This window comes from Odocoileus virginianus, chromosome 7 (assembly GCF_023699985.2).
Source record: "Odocoileus virginianus isolate 20LAN1187 ecotype Illinois chromosome 7, Ovbor_1.2, whole genome shotgun sequence".
Classification (NCBI taxonomy): domain Eukaryota; kingdom Metazoa; phylum Chordata; class Mammalia; order Artiodactyla; family Cervidae; genus Odocoileus; species Odocoileus virginianus.
The window spans coordinates 5,558,599-5,574,672 of record NC_069680.1 but is presented as its reverse complement, the minus strand read 5'-3'; the positions used below and the strand labels follow the sequence as shown (position 1 = coordinate 5,574,672).

Below are 16,074 nucleotides of genomic sequence, written 5' to 3'. Positions count from 1 at the left end.
CCGTGGTGGTCAGCTTATTCCCTTCATATACCCACACATCTAGCCAAAGAAGGTGGCCCTGCCCTGCACCTCTGCAGTTGTTGATCCTTCACCTGTTCCATCTCCCATCTTTTGTCCCTGCCGGTCACTCACTGCAGAAATGTCCTTTTATCTGTCCCCTTAGTAAACTCAGTTTTTACTATCTCTCTTCTGGTACCAACCAAGCCACCCCTTGTATTGTCAGTCGGGTAGATGAGACTTCTTTCCCTCCATGGAGGAAGGGACCATGTCCCTCCCTGTCCAAGCCTCAGCTCACGTCTCCCTGCAGTCTCCATTAGGCACAATGACTTGTGTACAGAAGGTGCTTAGTAAATGACTATTGATCAAAGAAAGGAAGAAAAGGAAGGAGAGGGTGGCAAGAAAGGAGGGCACACCATCCTGTTTTCTCAGTGATCATGTTAGGCCCAGCTTATATTACACCTTCAGGGGAAGTGAAGATGTAAGAAGGTAGACTGTCACTCTTCCTTCTTTTCAGAAGCCATTGTTTTATTTTTGTGGTTGCACATGCTGGGTGGTGTATCCTCACACCCAAATAGATGCAGGAATTAACATCCACAGAACCTCCAAGGACCTTTGTTCCATCTAGTCAAAGTTATAGTTTTTCCAGTAGTCGTGTATGGAAGTGAGAGTTGGACTATAAAGAAAGCTGAGCACCGAAGAATTGATGCTTTTGAGCTGTGGTATTGGAGGAGACTCTTGAGAATCCCTTGGACTGCAAAGAGACCCACCCAGTCCATCCTAAAAGAGACAAGTCCTGAATATTCATTGGAAGGGTTGATGCTGAAGCTTAAACTCCAATACTTTGGCCACCTGATGCGAAAAAGTGACTCATTGGAAAAGACCCTGATGCTGGGAAAGACTGAAGAAGGCAGGAGAAGGGAACAAGAGAGGATGAGATGGTTGGATGGCATCACTGACTCAATGGACATGAGTTTGAGTAAATTCCGGCAGTTGGCGATGGACAGGGAGGCCTGGCGTGCTGCAGTCCATGGGGTCGCAAAGAGTCGGACATAACTAAATGAACTGAACTGATCTGAACCTCCAAGGAGCAGCATCAGGAACCCAGTGTGTTAAGAGTGGCTGGAAATGGTGTGGGGGGCCACGGGCATTCTTACGTGTGTGGGTGAGGCAGTAGAGCCTGGGTATCCTACCTCAGGGTGGTCAGCACAGGAGGACTTTGTATGGGCCACCAGGGAGGCGCGCAGAGGCGGGATGAGGGGGAACACAGAGGGACTGAAGCAGGGCACCTGGCTTCCCTGGCCTGCAGGAACCAGCCTGGGGCAGAGGGGCTTCCAGAGCCCGCCTCCCTGTGCCCAGCTCTGGCCTGGCGCTGAGGGCCTCTCCCGGACAGGGTAGCTGGTCTTCAAGGCTAGTAACCATTTCCAGTAGCTATCCCGACAAAGATGGGGGGGGGGCGGGCGCTATTAGTACCTTATTTAAATTTCCTCCTCCCTGTCAGGAAGTTCCTGTGGTCCCTCTTCCCTCCAGCTTCAGTGGAGCTGCCTGGGCAGCAGGATAGGTAGGGCCCTCACCTGAGCCCCGCCACCTCAAAGTCTGGGATCCAGCCACGCTCTGCTGTTTTTCCTGCCCAGGTACTTCAGGGCTCCTCTGGGAAGCTGCACACAGCCCAGCCTGGGGAACAGGTCTCTTTCAGACAGCCCTCCCCGGCCTGTGTCTCATTCATCAGGCTCACAGGGGCGGCCCCATCTGTCTTTATCTTTCCCTGGGTCGAGAGAGAATTGCTGGAGTCAGGCTAGGAGGAGGCTGGGTGGAGGCCCCCCAGCCCTCAGTGGCTCCTGGCAGCCCCGGCTTTGTGCGCAGGAGCGGGAAGGGAAGGGACTTTTTGTCTGGTGTCTATAGTGCAGACCTGGCCCTTGCTCCTGTCTTGGCCTGAGGCTCTAAGCGGCAGCCCCTTTCCCACACAAGTTGTGCGACAGCCAAGGCTCTGCACCCCTCCCTCACACCCCCCACAGTGAGAGGCCGAGAGGCATTCTTAACATTCTTTCCAGAGAAAAGGGGTGAAACGTCTGAATTTGGGGGTCACCACGTTATACAAATTGCAATCTAATCGTTTTTACAAGAACACACTTGCAGTAAGAAAAGGAGCCCGGGAGGAGGGGCCCAGGAGACAGACAGCTTGTTTTGTCCCCCTTCCCCCCAAAGTTTGGGGCTATTGTGGTGTTCATCTTGCTTCCTCCATCAGAGCGGTTGAGCTAGAGTTTTCTAGTTAAATTGGTCCTGTGGTGGGGGCCACGAAGGGCCCATGGTGCCATTTCTGTTTGTTTTCCCAAATCAAAGCCCCAGCAGGGCTTCTATGGCACCGCTGAGCTGCTATTTGAAGAGACAGGGCCATTTCCCAGAGCCTGGTGTGTCAGTTTATGCTCTGAACTTAACCTCACGGGTACTGCACAACAGAGCCTGGAGGGTCCCAGGCCCAGAGGCAAAAGAAACCGTATCTTTTTATTGGCCCATTTAAAGTGTGTGTGGCCATTTCAGGGAGTCAGAGAACTAGTGTAGCAGAGACTCCTCAGGGAGGCCGGCAGACAGGGGCTTTCGGGCCTTGTCCTGGTCTCCGGGGGATGGTGCTCGCTCAGCCTTCGGGTCTCCACTCCAGTATTCTTGCCTAGAGAATCCTGTGGACAGAGGAGCCCGGTGGGCTGCTATCCATGGGGCAGAGTTGGACGTGACTGAAGTGACTTAGCATGCACGCATGGATTGGAGAAGGAACTGGCAACCCACTCCAGTACTCTTGCCTGGAGAATCCCAGGGACGGAGGAGCTTGGTGGGCTGCCGTCTATGGGGTCACACAGAGTTGGACACGACTGAAGCAACTTAGCAGCAGCAGCAGCAGAGGGTAGGGTTATGTGTTTCTTATTGCACAGGCTGGCAAGACACTTTCCAGTGGTGGCTGAGATGCCACCCTGCCTGGGCAGGGCCCAGGTTGGCAACTTGGCATGGGTGTGGTCATTCTGCTGCCGACCTCCTGTCCACAGGTGCCTGGCTCTCCTTCATTCCGAACCCTGGGACCAGGGGTGGGCAGGTAGAGCCATGCTGGGCTTCACGCCCCCCAATCTCCACTGCCTTTCATCTTCTGTTTCAAACAGACAAACATGAAATTACTTCTATAGATTAAAGGGGAGAGCTCCTCAGTCATTCCTGAAGGCCTCACTAATGGAGGGGGCAGGGCCCCCAAATCTGGGAGGGAGAACTGTGGAGCAAAACAGCCCAGACCCAGTGGACAACAAGAGACAGAAAGAATATGACCCCAACCCCTCTGACCTGCCCAGGAGTGGAATCATGGCTGGTGGGCCTGCTTGGGCACTGAGGTCAGTGATCTCTATGAGATGCTGACATGGGAAGAAGACTTTCTATCTGAGCCCTCAGCACACAGAAAGGAAGAGCACTTCCCTGGGAAGGAGGCTGGGGGCAGAAGTGCCAACTTAGGGCCTACCCCCACCCTGCCCTGACTGGACAGCAATAGTGCTGCTTGCTGGGGGTCCCCTCACCACCCAGTGCTCACAGGGAAAGGCAGAGTTGGGCAGAAAAGAACCTGCGGCCGCCTCCTTTCCTCCTTCAGGGAAGGTAGCGGCTCCACTGAGGAGAAGGGAGGTTGAGGGTTTGGGTCTGTGAGGAGGAAGGACCAGAGTTAAGGCCCACATTCACGCACGTGGCTCGTGGCCGCTTTGGTGCAACCTAGTTGGCCAAGGCTGGGCTGGTGAGACCACAAAGTCTTCCCCACCCCATGCCAGGGCCTCTTACTTGGGTGTCCCTGTGTAGTGTCCATGGCCCATTTTTTCCTGTCACGCCATGCAGGAGAGCCCAGCATGTCCTGAGTGAAGCTGAGGGGTTGGGCCTGGAGCATGCCCCCTTCTTTATTCCCCTCATTCTGAAGAAACTCACCGCTTCTACCCATCCCATAGCCACAGGGATTAGCGGGTATACTTGATGTTGAGGGGTAGTTGCTAGGGCCAGGAGGCCCCCCTAGGTGGTTGCTAGGGGTCTGGCATCAGGGCGAGGGGTCTGCCCACTGCCGCGGTCACGGAGGGAATTACACAGTCACAAAGAAATTGTTCTTCTCGGTAATCTGCTCTCGGCCACCGGGAGGGGCGAGGGGGCAGGCTGGAGCCCAGCAGGCTGGGGGCTGTGATCACAGAGGCGTGCTAGCCCCAGGCCGGGGGCCAGCCGGGCCAGGAACACCAGGGACCAGCCTGCTAAGCTGCTTTCTCAGCGATTTCTCTCCCCAGACACAAAGGTGTTTGCTTGTTTTAACATCTCCTGGGACTCCCCTTCTCCCTCTGTGTGGTCTTTATCCCCAATGAGGTTTGAGCCCCAGATTACAGGCAGGAATTAAGGCATTGGACTCAGGCAGCTCAGAACTGCATGACCTGCAGGATCAAGGCGTATAAAGTAACCAAATGTGTGTGTGTGTGAGGGGGGCCGACCCCTTCGGCAAGGCCCATTCATCGTCCCGAGAGAGGAGTGGCTGGGTGGCGGGTAGCCAGCATGCAGGTGTGATGGAGAGGCTGGTGGCTGACTGAGGCCTCAGCTGGGGGGGAGGGGCAGGGGCTGGGAACAGGGGAGAGGGCTGGAAGTCCAGGGCATCTCCTCCTTTGGCCCCCTTCCTACGAGGGTCTTAATTCTGCCTCAGGAAGGAGCCCAGGGACTGATGCCACTTGAAGGTTAAAAGCATGTGTGTGGGCCAAGGCAGGACAACCTCTCATCCCCTGCCCCGCCTCTCTTCCCAGTGGGCAGCTGATGACGCACCTGGGCAGTGACTTTCCCCCAGGGGCTGGGGTGCTGGACGTCATGTACGAGTCCCCGTCCACGCTCCTGTCCTGTGGCTACGACACGTATGTTCGCTACTGGGACCTCCGAGCCAGTACCCGGTGAGTGTGCAGGGCAGGACAACAGGTGGTGGGAAGCCTGCCCCCATCCTGGCGCCCCAAGGAGAGGGACAGAGACCCCATAGCAGGGGCTGGGAGAGCAGCCGGCAAGGTCAGAGCAAGCTTAAGACTCTCCACCTCGGCAGCCCTGCTCCCGTGGCCCAGGAGACTGTAGCCACCAGGCCCCAATAAGAGCCTTGGGAGCCAGCAGGGTGCTGTCCTTCAGCGTTCTGTCCCAGCTTTCTTGAGGCCTTCCTTGCCTCTGAAATCTGGTGACACACAGCAGCCACGTGATGCACAAATAAGGCATAAGCCTGCCTGGGGTCAGGGCCTTGGTGAGAAAGAGATCTTTACTGAGGAGGCTTTCCCCCATTAAGTGTGGTTTTAAAGGAATGTGGTGGTTTGGCATCTTTCTCCCAACCAGAATGGCTTCCTAAGGCCTCTGGGGAAGCTGGGGTGGAGGTGGAGGCCACCCCCAGACATCCCCTGCATCACCTCCTCCTGGACAGGAAGTGTGTCATGGAGTGGGAGGAGCCCCACGACAGCACCCTGTACTGCCTACAGACGGATGGGAACCACCTGCTGGCCACTGGCTCCTCCTACTATGGTGTTGTGCGACTGTGGGACCGCCGCCAAAGGGCCTGCCTCCATGTAAGTGTCCTGCCCACCGCAGGCAGGCCTCGTGGATGCCAGGGCTCGTTTCCAGGGTCCGTACTGGCAGTGGGCGCGCCTGGAGAGGGCGGGAGGAAGCCTAGAGTGGCCCCTGTCCCTTGGCACCAGGCCTGGGAATCCTGCATTCGGGCTCCTCCAGTTCCCAGTGGGGATACTTTTGCCACTTTTGTCCTTCCCCTGCAGGCCTTCCCACTGACGTCGACACCCCTCAGCAGTCCTGTGTACTGCCTGCGCTTCACAACCAGACACCTCTATGCTGCACTGTCCTACAACCTCCACGTCCTGGACTTTCAAAACCCATGACAAGGCCAACCTAGCCCGTGGGCCAGGGAAGCCAGCTACTCAGGGACTTCTCCTGCCTGGAGGGTTCAGTGATACCTCCTCCCTGGCCTCCCTGTGTTCCTAGACCTGTGACCATGGTGCTCAGGCACCTAAGATAAAGGCTGCTGACTCCTGGGCACTGGGGCTACCCAGGGGTGCAGTCTCTCCCAGGAAACAGTTGGAGAGATGGGACCTACTGCTTCTCAGCTGAACTCAGCTGGGCCTTGCTTCCCTGTTGGCCAGAGCAAGAATCTGGCCTGGAGAGGCCCACACTTTCTTAGAGCCAGGCCAGCTCAGCACAAGTGTGAGGTGAGGTGCTCCAGGCTTCCCAGGTGGCCCCTTCCCTAGAAGGAGCGGGGAGGCTGCCAGTACCCTGTGGTACCAGCCTCCACATCAGTCAGACCCCGCCTTTGACCAAGGTCTTCGGCTGGAGTCCTACGGCCTGGTCTTGCTTTGAAACCAAGAAAGGACAAAGGCAATCCCAAAATTCTGAATTCTGAGCCAGCCCAACCTCAGGCTAGCTGTTGAGACATGTTACAATGTACATTTTTGTAAAAATAAAGTTTGACTGTTCACCGATCTGGTTCCTTACTGGTTAGCAAGACCACAGGGAGAAGGAATAGAAGGATAGACTCAAACTTGGGGCTGGGAACTCTACTGAAGGGTGAGACCAGCCTCATGGCTCAGTGTCCAAAAGAACAAAGGTTTCTTTTCTCCAGGAAGACCTTTCATTACCCCTCTACCCCTTTGGCCCTGGTGGTGGGGTGGGTGTCACTTGTGGGTTATGGTGGGGGTCCTGGAAAGGCTCCTGGCTGTTGGCCTGCAGTGACCTCCTTCACCCCACTCCAGTGCTCTGCAAGCCTTATGCTGACTTTATGCCCACAGTGTCTTAATATCCTGGGCTGCAAACAGGTTGGGGCCCTGCCCTGCTGGGGTCAGGCTTCTCTGATCCTCCTCTCCATCTAAGACCCATACCTTTAATGTGGAAGGTTCTACATTGAAGGTCCAGAGGCTAGCAAAGAAGGAAACGTCATCACCAGCCCCCTTCCTGGGGGCAGAAGCACCAGCGGAGGACGAGGGGGCAGTACACACACAGTGACTCAGAATTACTTTACTCAGGAGGGAAGACCACGACCTGGGGGCCAGGAATGCCCTGAGGCCCAGTTCTTATAAAAGCTAGACAGATCCTGGGAGAAGAGAGGCTGCCCCTGTGCCAGAAAAGCCCAAGCCCGAAGCCTCACAGGCCTGCAGGAAAAGCCTCACCCACCCTTAGTGTCAGAAGTCAGGCTCAGGCGTCAGCTACTGAGTCTTGCAGTCGCCATCACTGCTGTGGGCTGTCTTCACCTTCTTCAGCTCCTTCTGCAGCTCTGACTCAGCCACCAGGACCTCCTTTGGCTTCTGGTACTGAGGGTGGAGCAAGGAGAAGACACGAGTCAATCATATAAACAGCCTCCACCCAAGAGACTCAGGGCCCCCTTTCTGGCCACACCACAAGGCATGTGGGTTCTTAGTTCCCCAACCAGGGATTGAATCCCTGCCCCCCGCATTGGAAGGCAAATTCTTAACCACTGGCCCACCAGGGAAGTCCTCCTTCTGTTCCCCTTTATTCAAAGATGAGGAAATTGAGGCCTACAAGGTTGAGTGATTTGCTTAAGGTCACGTGGGGGTAGAGGTAGGCTTTTGGACCTTCTAGAGCCTCAGTTCTGTGGATCTCACCCCTCCCCATCACCCTCTACCCAGTTCCAGCTGTGATTTTAAAATCAGTCTCCTGAGCCCTCGCCTGCTCATCCCATTCTGTTGGAGAGGACTGTTCCCTAGCAAGCATACCCCAGGAGTTGTTGGGACTGAAACTGAGTAAGATGAGAAGTGGGCAGGGAAAGAAGGAGCCTTTCCCTGACACAGTGGCCAAGAAGTCTGAACGAATCTTACAGAGATAATGAGAGTGGAGTTGGCGTGAGCAAAGCTCAGCGAGGATTCATCCAGAGGTAGCTGGTATCTTTCTAGGTCAGGAATGGAGAACTTCTTGTAGTACCTGTGGGGACACCAAGAGACCGTGAGAACACCCAACATGGGGACCCCCATAGATGGGCATCAGGCCCTCTAATGCCAAGCTTCTATACAGTCCCCCTCACCCCACAGCCAAAGAGGAAGAAGGGAAGCCAGTTAGAAGGCCAGTATTTTAGAGCTTAGTGACCCTGGAAAGAAGAGAATGAAAGGCCTTCTGGTCAGTCATAATTCCTTGATTAGACCAGGGGTTAGAGTGACTCATATTTCAAGTTCAACAATCCCAAAGACACGTGGAAGCCGCCTCCTGGGAAACACAACTGGATCAGGCAAGCCCTACCTCCTCAGCACCCCAAGAAAACAGCATATGTCTACAAACAAGGAACAGAATAAGGACATCTAGGGCTGTCCTCCAGAGCTGGGGACTGACAGTTGGCACTTACATGGCACTTTACCGAGGCCCTCTCCCTCTTTTAGCGTTAGCCTGACTCCACTTCCAGGCCAGAGAGGGAAGTTAATCCAAAAGGAGAAATCTCCCTAAGAGAACAAGCCATGTGACTCATCACAGAAGCCAGATCTCTGGGGCTCTGGCCTACTTTGCTAACCGTAAGACCCCACTACATTTTCACATGTCACACTTGGTCCCCCTCATCTGCAGGTGCCAGTCCAGAGATCAATGATCCCTTTCAGTTCAGTCACTCAGTCATGTCCAACTCTTTGCAACCCCATGAACCGCAGCACGCCAGGCCTCCCTGTCCATCACCAACTGCCAGAGTCCACCCAAACCCATGTCCATTGAGTCAGTGATGCCATCCAACCATCTCATCCTCTGTCCTCCCCTTCTCCTTCTGCCTTCACTCTTTCCCAGCATCAGGGTCTTTTCCAATGAGTCAGCTCTTCACATCAGGTGGCCAAAGTATTGGAGTCTCAGCTTCAGCATCAGTCCTTCCAATGAATATTCAGGACTGATCTCCTTTAGGATGGACTGGTTGGATCTCCTTGCAGTCCAAGGGACTCTCAAGAGTCTTCTCCAACACCACAGTTCAAAAGCATCAATTCTTCTGCACTAAGCTGTCTTTATAGTCCAATTCTCACATCCATACATGACTACTGGAAAAACCATAGCCTTGACTAGATGGACCTTTGTTGACAAAGTAATGTCTCTGCTTTTTAATATGCTGTCTAGGTTGGTTATAACTTTCCTTTCAAGAAGTGAGTGTCTTTTAACTTCATAGCTGCAGTCGCCATCTGCAGTGATTTTGGAGGCCCCCAAAATAAAGTCAGCCACTGTTTCCCCATCTATTTGCCATGAATGGTCCCTTTAGTCGGGGGGTGGGGGGAACCCTGAGACTTACCTGGTAGTTTAGTAGTTAAGACTGTGTGCCTCCAACAGAGGAAACTATAAGCAAGGTGAAAAGACAGCCCTCAGATTGGGAGAAAATAATAGCAAATGAAGCAACAGACAAAGGATTAATCTCAAAAATATACAAGCAACTCCGGCAGCTCAATTCCAGAAAAATAAATGACCCAATCAAAAAATGGGCCAAAGAACTCAACAGACATTTCTCCAAAGAAGACATACAGATGGCTAACACATGAAAAGATGCTCAACATCACTCATTATCAGAGAAATGCAAATCAAAACCACAATGAGGTACCATTACATGCCAGTCAGAATGGCTGCGATCCAAAAGTCTACAAGCAATAAATGCTGGAGAGGGTGTGGAGAAAAGGGAACCCTCTTACACTGTTGGTGGGAATGCAAACTAGTACAGCTGCTATGGAGAACAGTGTGGAGATTTCTTAAAAAACTGGAAATAGAACTGCCATATGACCCAGCAATCCCACTTCTGGGCATAAACACCAAGGAAACCAGATCTGAAAGAGACATGTTGTACCTCAATGTTCATCACAGCACTGTTTATAATAGCCAGGACATGGAAGCAACCTAGATGCCCATCAGCAGACGAATGGATGAGGAAGCTGTGGTACATATACACCCTGGAATATTACTCAGCCATTAAAAAGAATTCATTTGAATCAGTTCTAATGAGATGGATGAAACTGGAGCCCATTATACAGAGTGAAGTAAGCCAGAAAGATAAAGACCAATACAGTATACTAACACATGTATATGGAATTTAGAAAGACGGTAATGATAACCCTATATGCAAAACAGAAAAAGAGACACAGATGTACAGAACAGACTTTTGGACTCTGTGGGAGAAGGCGAGGGTGGGATGTTTTGAGAGAACAGCATCGAAACATGTATATTATCTAGGGTGAAACAGATCACCAGCCCAGGTTGGGTGCATGAGACAAGTGCTTGGGCCTGGTGCACTGGGATGACCCAGAGGGATCAGGTAGAGAGGGAGGTGGGAGGGGGGATCAGGATGGAGAATACATGTAAATCCATGGCTGATTCATGTCAATATATGACAAAAACCACTACAATATTGTAAAGAAATTAGCCTCCAACTAATAAAAATAAATGAAAAAAAAAAAGTTAAAAAAAAAAAAAAAAAAGACTGCGTGCCTCCAATACAGGGGGTGCAGGTTTGATCCCTGGTCAGGGAACTAAGATCCCAAATGTGGAGCAGTGCAGCCAAAATTAAACAAAAACAACCACCCGGATAGCAACATCAAACTCGTAATGTCTGCAACTGGACTTTGCAGGAAATTTGACCTCCTTTACCAGAGAGGAAACTTGGGCTCAGAGAGGCGAACTATCCTGCCTGGTTTCACAGCCAGTTAGTAGCGTCAGATTAAAGTTCCCCAATCCTGGTCTGGAGATTATTACATTGGAGCACAAAGAATGGCCTCCTCATCTCTAGCAACAGGCCCATCTGGCATCTTCCTTGGTGGAAGTGTGGCCTAGGCTCTGGCTGGTGGCTGCCAGACCTGTTACCTGGGCATGGCATCAGTGCTGCCACGAGGCTGTGGCCTGGGCAGAGAACACTGCAGACAGGTACAAACACATGCAAGTGAGGGCCTGGAGAGGGTTGGGTTTTTAATACTTCAGAGGGGCCTGGTCCTTATGGCAGCTCCCCCCAGTCCACTTCAAAGGCCCTGATGCCCTGGGGACTCAGAGTTGACATCAAGGCAGCATTTCTGCCCTGTTCTCCCTGCCAAAATCCCTTGTTCAGTGAGGACTCTCGGGGCCCCCTCTCCTCCCAGGTTCCTCACTCCCCGCCAAGGTGCTGGGACCCATGGCAGGAAAAGAATGTTTACTTAAAGGCTGACAGTTCAAAAGGAGTGGGGGTTGGGGGATCCTAATGGCACCACAAGTTTGCTTTATTTTCCAAAGCTCTGCCCCAGGGAAAGGCGATCCATCTGCCTGCAGACCGGGGTGGAATGTCGGCCTCATTCTCCTAGCCAGCCCAGGCTGAGGGCTCTTCCTGGGGCCCTTGGTCTGGCCAGCAAAGGTGGCAGACACTGATAATAGGGAGGGAGTCAAAGGTTAAACAGCAGAGATTAGATGAACACAAAGGCTTGTTAGGAAGTGTTAACATCTTCCCTGCAAATATACACAAGCAGCAGAAGCGGGAGAGAAGCAGCCTGGCACACACAGCTCAGCTGAACCCAGTGGGCCTGTGTAAGGCCTCGCTGTGCAGAATGTGGTATGTCCTTAATGCCTACCTGGCTGTGTCCTGGGGAGGGGGCACAGGGACACACCTGTGTCCCACGCTGTCAAGGCACATGCCCCACGCAGGGGAGGTAGAGTCCAGGGCTTGGCAATCAACAGCAATGACAAAATCAAAGGGAACTTGAGTTGCACAACTTGCCTCAGCACCCCTGTTCTACTCCCATCACCTCTCACGTGGCAGGGAGGTGGTGGCAGAGTAGGTCTGGGGGCTCAGCTCTGTTTTGAGTCTCTTCTGATGGATTTAGTTTATTGGTTGAGGTTAAACCATTTTTTTAGGGGCTCCTGATGGGCAGCCTTCAAGGGAGCATGAGGCATCTGCTTTCTCTCCTCAAGGAACAGCTCACACTCCCTTATCTCCATCCCTGCCTTGGGACTTGCCCTGAGAATACCATGATTCACCTTCTCACCAGCGCCTGGACTAGAGAGGGACCCACTGTGCTTCTGGGAAAGTCCAAACACCCAGCCCCTGGCAGCCCTCGGCAGGCAGTGCACATTTCTTAGGCATCAACTGTGTCCCAGAGCTGGGAACTGGGGCTTTAAGGATGAAGAAGAAACAAGGCCATATCGCTGCCTGAAATCTTGTGTTTCTGCTGAAAGCTAAGCCTTTATAGTGGGGTAGTCCCTGGGCTTTTAGCTGATGTGCAACAACCCCCATTCTCACCTGCCTTCACTATCCTGGGTCTCAGCCACATAGTGAGAGATGACATTTATGAATTCTAAATCTGCCAGGCACTGTTCACACCACTGTTCAACACTGACTCCTAAAAACAATGCTCTCAGGTTGGTTACTTCTGTCATCCTCTTTTATAGAAGAGGAGACTGAGGCACAGGCAAGTTGGGTATCTTGCCCACATCATAAAACTGGTAAAGGGAGATGCCCTTATTACAGTGATAATCCTCTCTATCTCCTGACTCCTCCATCGCTCTCCATTCTCACCTCAAAGGATCAGACCATCTAGGTTCCAAGGATGGAGCAGAAATGGGGGGTAGTCTCCCCCAGGATTCAACCACCATGCAGGTCTCCTGAGCACTCCCTCTAACACAGAGTGGCCTTCCTTTCTGAATGAAAAAGTGTGCAAAGATGTAAGTGGACGTACGGGCTCTCAGGAGGACTCCTGGCCCCGCCCTGTGACTCTGGGCAGGCCACTTAACTTCTGGGCCTGTTTCTTCCTCCAGATTCCTTTCTCAAATAAAATAGCTGCCCCAGATGAACTTTTAAGTCGCTGGGAACAGAACAGGCTAACCTAGTACCTCTCTGCAACCTGTGCAAAAAGACAGCTCCTTCACTCTGTTTCAGAGATGACCTACTGCCCTGCATCACTCTTTCCCTGCCACCTTCCCTTCCCCATTCCCAGTCCTTTCCCAACCTGTTCTCCCTTGCAGTGAACTGAGAAAGGGCACAAGAGGCCAGGCCTAGAGAGCGAGAGGCTGTGAAGGAAGCTGAAAGGAAGCGGGACAGCTGTGGAGTCACATGGGCTGGGCCCCACATACCTCCTGTGGGTGCTCTACACACCTACACACAGGCTCGGCCAGAGTGGTCGAGGGAAGCCTGTGTAGTCAGTCTGTCCCTTAGAAGATCAGTAGGCACATCTTCCCTTCTTGCTTAAACATCAACAGTCCAGACAAACTGGTCACCTCTGCCTATAATGCACATTCACATATTTAAGGCTCTCAGAAGTCCTACCAAAGAGAAACTTTAATTCAGTTTCCTAACCGTATTTGATCACAGAATCCTTTTTTCTAGAGATGCCTATTAACACTCCCACAGAGTTAGTATTACTGATGTCAAATCAGCCAAACTCTCTTCAGGCTCCAATTTCCAAAGAAATTGGAATTGGCCTCCAATTTCCTCAGGCTGGCCACAGGGCTGAGTATAATATACAATTTCCTAATTCCCCAAACAATCTATGATGTACGCATGAGTATTCTCCTGTGATAGATGAGGAAACCTTGCCCAAAATGCTATGATTTAATATGTGGCAGAGGCCAGATTCAAGCTGACATCCTCCTATTCCACGCCCAGCTCATTCCACTTAAAGCTGCCAGCTTCTAAGGCTGAGGCTCAGAACCTTCTCTCTGCACAAGCATGCTTATTGGGAACAGATGATGCCACAATCAGATCGTAGAAAAGCACCTTCTTCCTTCCCTAGTTCATCTCTTGCTATTACCTGAGGCCAAGGACATAATTCACTGGAATCAATTCCATCAAGAAAAGCGGCAAACTCAGTTTTTCAGGGACTCTGGCTTTTATTGATAACCATATTCCAGAATATTAGAATCGGGGCAGATATGGAACCTTCAGGTGAAGGACGTCAAATCAGAAAAGCCACAGTGTGGTGGAAACTAGAGGCCTGGGCATTAAAACCGTCACTATCCCCGCCAGTAAATCAAGTGCATCATGCTGACTTTATAGATACTCTTATGGAATCGTTCATATATAGCACAAGAATAAAAATACATACCCTGTCTACCACTGGATGGTGTGATGATCAGAAAATAGATTTTTACATTATCTTGAAAAAGTTAAACTCCGCTCAAAGGAATAGCCATTGAGTTGTGTATATTTAGAGGAAGTAAAGGTACAGGACGTGTTATTACTCCAAGTAGAAAATGAACGTGCCACTAGGCTGAGGAGGAGCCGGTTTGGGGCTTAGCAGTCTCCCTCGCCTTCCTCCCAGCAGAGGGTCCCAAGGTTGTGCTGCGCCAGGCTGGGCAGCACTGACCCTGAGATCTCAGTGCAGGCCCTGAAGTGAGCACTCACATACTCCTCTCCCCTCTGTGGGAATCCGATCCTGGTCCTGCTCCCTCTGGAGGCACTACTCCCATCACCACCCGTCCTCACCCAGCAGTTCAGCAACGTCTCCCCTTGCCTGGGGCGCTGGAGTGGAGCGCCTGGCCAACAGCGCCACCTATGGTTGGATATGCGCAGGAGATGGTACCCAGAGGACCGGCCTGCAGATGAATTTTCTGGTGAGCTAGCTAGCCTCTCTTCTCTCGCTCCCTGGTAATCACATTTCTGCTTGATATCTGTATTCGACAGTGACCTCTGGGGGACAAAAGGGAGGCAGCAGCCAGCTCCACAAACTGCTGGGCTGCAGATTCAAGTGCTATCAGAAGCACTTTTGTTCCTAGTTTGGACCCAGGGCCTCTGACGCCAGGGAATGCTTGCTGAAGCATGGAGTTTGTTTTCCTAAAGGCAATTTCTCTGTTGTCTGAAATTGCTAAATTCTACTTTAGGCACTGACTCCTGTTAATGATGAGAACAATAACGGGAATAAACTGCCTTTTATCTGAGGGCTATAAAGTGCTTTACAAACGCAAACCCTTATTATTATGACTTTATATTTATAGACAAGGCTCACTTTAGGGGCTGCTGGCTGCATGTACAGCAATAATCCTGAAATTAATTCATTCATCTCCACCCCTTCCCCACCCCTGAACCCTGCCAAAGTGATAGGGTGTGGGGGTCAGAGAGGAGGGGAGAACCCAGGGTGGCACTAGGGGAGCCTGGGAGCCACACTGCTTTCCTGTGGCCTCACGGACCTGAGGGAGATGGGAGGGGAGGCTGGCACCACACCACCTGAGAAGATGGACAAATACTGGGTCCTCCTCACTCCAGGTAAACTGGAGGGAGCATCTCTGGCCTAAGCTGAGCACCCCATGAGACATGCTGGGTAGCTTCACAGTCTGTGGACTAGTAACTCATAAAACCTCCCATCTCAATGCCCTAAATCTATTTCACGGGAGTTGGTCCTACACTGCAATCCCTCTGACTCAGTTCACAGCCAAGTCATTACGGGGCTCTTCTCTTCTGTGGTCAGTCAGAACTTCAGAAACCCAAACGAGATCAGTGCATTTCCAAGATATCAGCCCAGAAGCAGTCCCGCCAGGATCAGATCTCCACACCTCGGTCACCTTCTGTCCCCTCAGCCCCAAAGTTTGCCTGCCCCTAGCATACCATGAGAATAGGAGGAAAAGGGACGTGAGGACCCTCTTTGAAACATCATGCAAGAGACTTCTAAGAAGCCAAAGCACCCACCCCCTGTCCCTCTAGGGACAACACCCCTAGGGTGTTGGTTGGATCAAGTTTGCTGCTCCCAGACCAGTGCTTTTAACTTCTGTAACTGCCACCTCAGACAGGGGTGCCTTCCAGGCTCTGGCTCCCTGCCAGCTCCAAGCTCATAGTGGATTGGAGCCAGCCAGAGGTCAAGGTATAGTAACCTTACTGCAGAACCACCTAAGATCACAAGTCAGTGGCTGGGTTATTTCCTCATCCCCTCATTCATCCAACAAATGTTTACTGAGCTCCAGCATATGCCAAGTACTGGACCAGACACTCATTGTCCAATTTCCCTGCCCTGATGGAGCTGATTACAACATTCAAGCTGGTTCTGATTACAGTATTCAAGGGCTGAAGACAGAAAGCCCTTCAGCTTTTAGTACCTACTCTAGGGCTGTGTGAAGCCCTTCTGCCTCTCTCAGAGCTGGAAGAGGAGGCTGCTCTACCCT

General features: G+C 52.1%; 2 protein-coding genes across 4 annotated transcripts in view; one reads left to right on the top strand and one right to left on the bottom strand.

The window, feature by feature from the left end:
• Positions 1-6,492, top strand: part of FBXW4 (F-box and WD repeat domain containing 4) — an 81,862-nt gene extending 75,370 nt beyond the window's left edge. For 2 of the 3 annotated variants that reach the window (XM_070470058.1, XM_020897811.2), the window contains 3 exons: positions 4,785-4,925; positions 5,432-5,573; positions 5,778-6,492. In XM_070470058.1, coding sequence (XP_070326159.1) covers positions 4,785-4,925; positions 5,432-5,573; positions 5,778-5,897 — 403 coding nt within the window. In that variant the 3' untranslated portion in view covers positions 5,898-6,492. Of the gene's footprint in view, positions 1-4,784; positions 4,926-5,346; positions 5,574-5,777 lie in introns of those variants that run through there. The other variant, XM_070470060.1, reaches the window with a different exon arrangement.
• Positions 6,493-7,010: 518 nt separating this feature from the next.
• Positions 7,011-16,074, bottom strand: part of DPCD (deleted in primary ciliary dyskinesia homolog (mouse)) — a 23,200-nt gene continuing 14,136 nt past the window's right edge. The window contains exons 5-6 of the mRNA XM_020897812.2: positions 7,845-7,947; positions 7,011-7,319 (exon numbers count right to left, since the gene is read on the bottom strand). Of these exons, the coding sequence (XP_020753471.1) occupies positions 7,215-7,319; positions 7,845-7,947 (208 nt within the window). The 3' untranslated portion in view covers positions 7,011-7,214. The remainder of the gene's footprint in view (positions 7,320-7,844; positions 7,948-16,074) is intronic.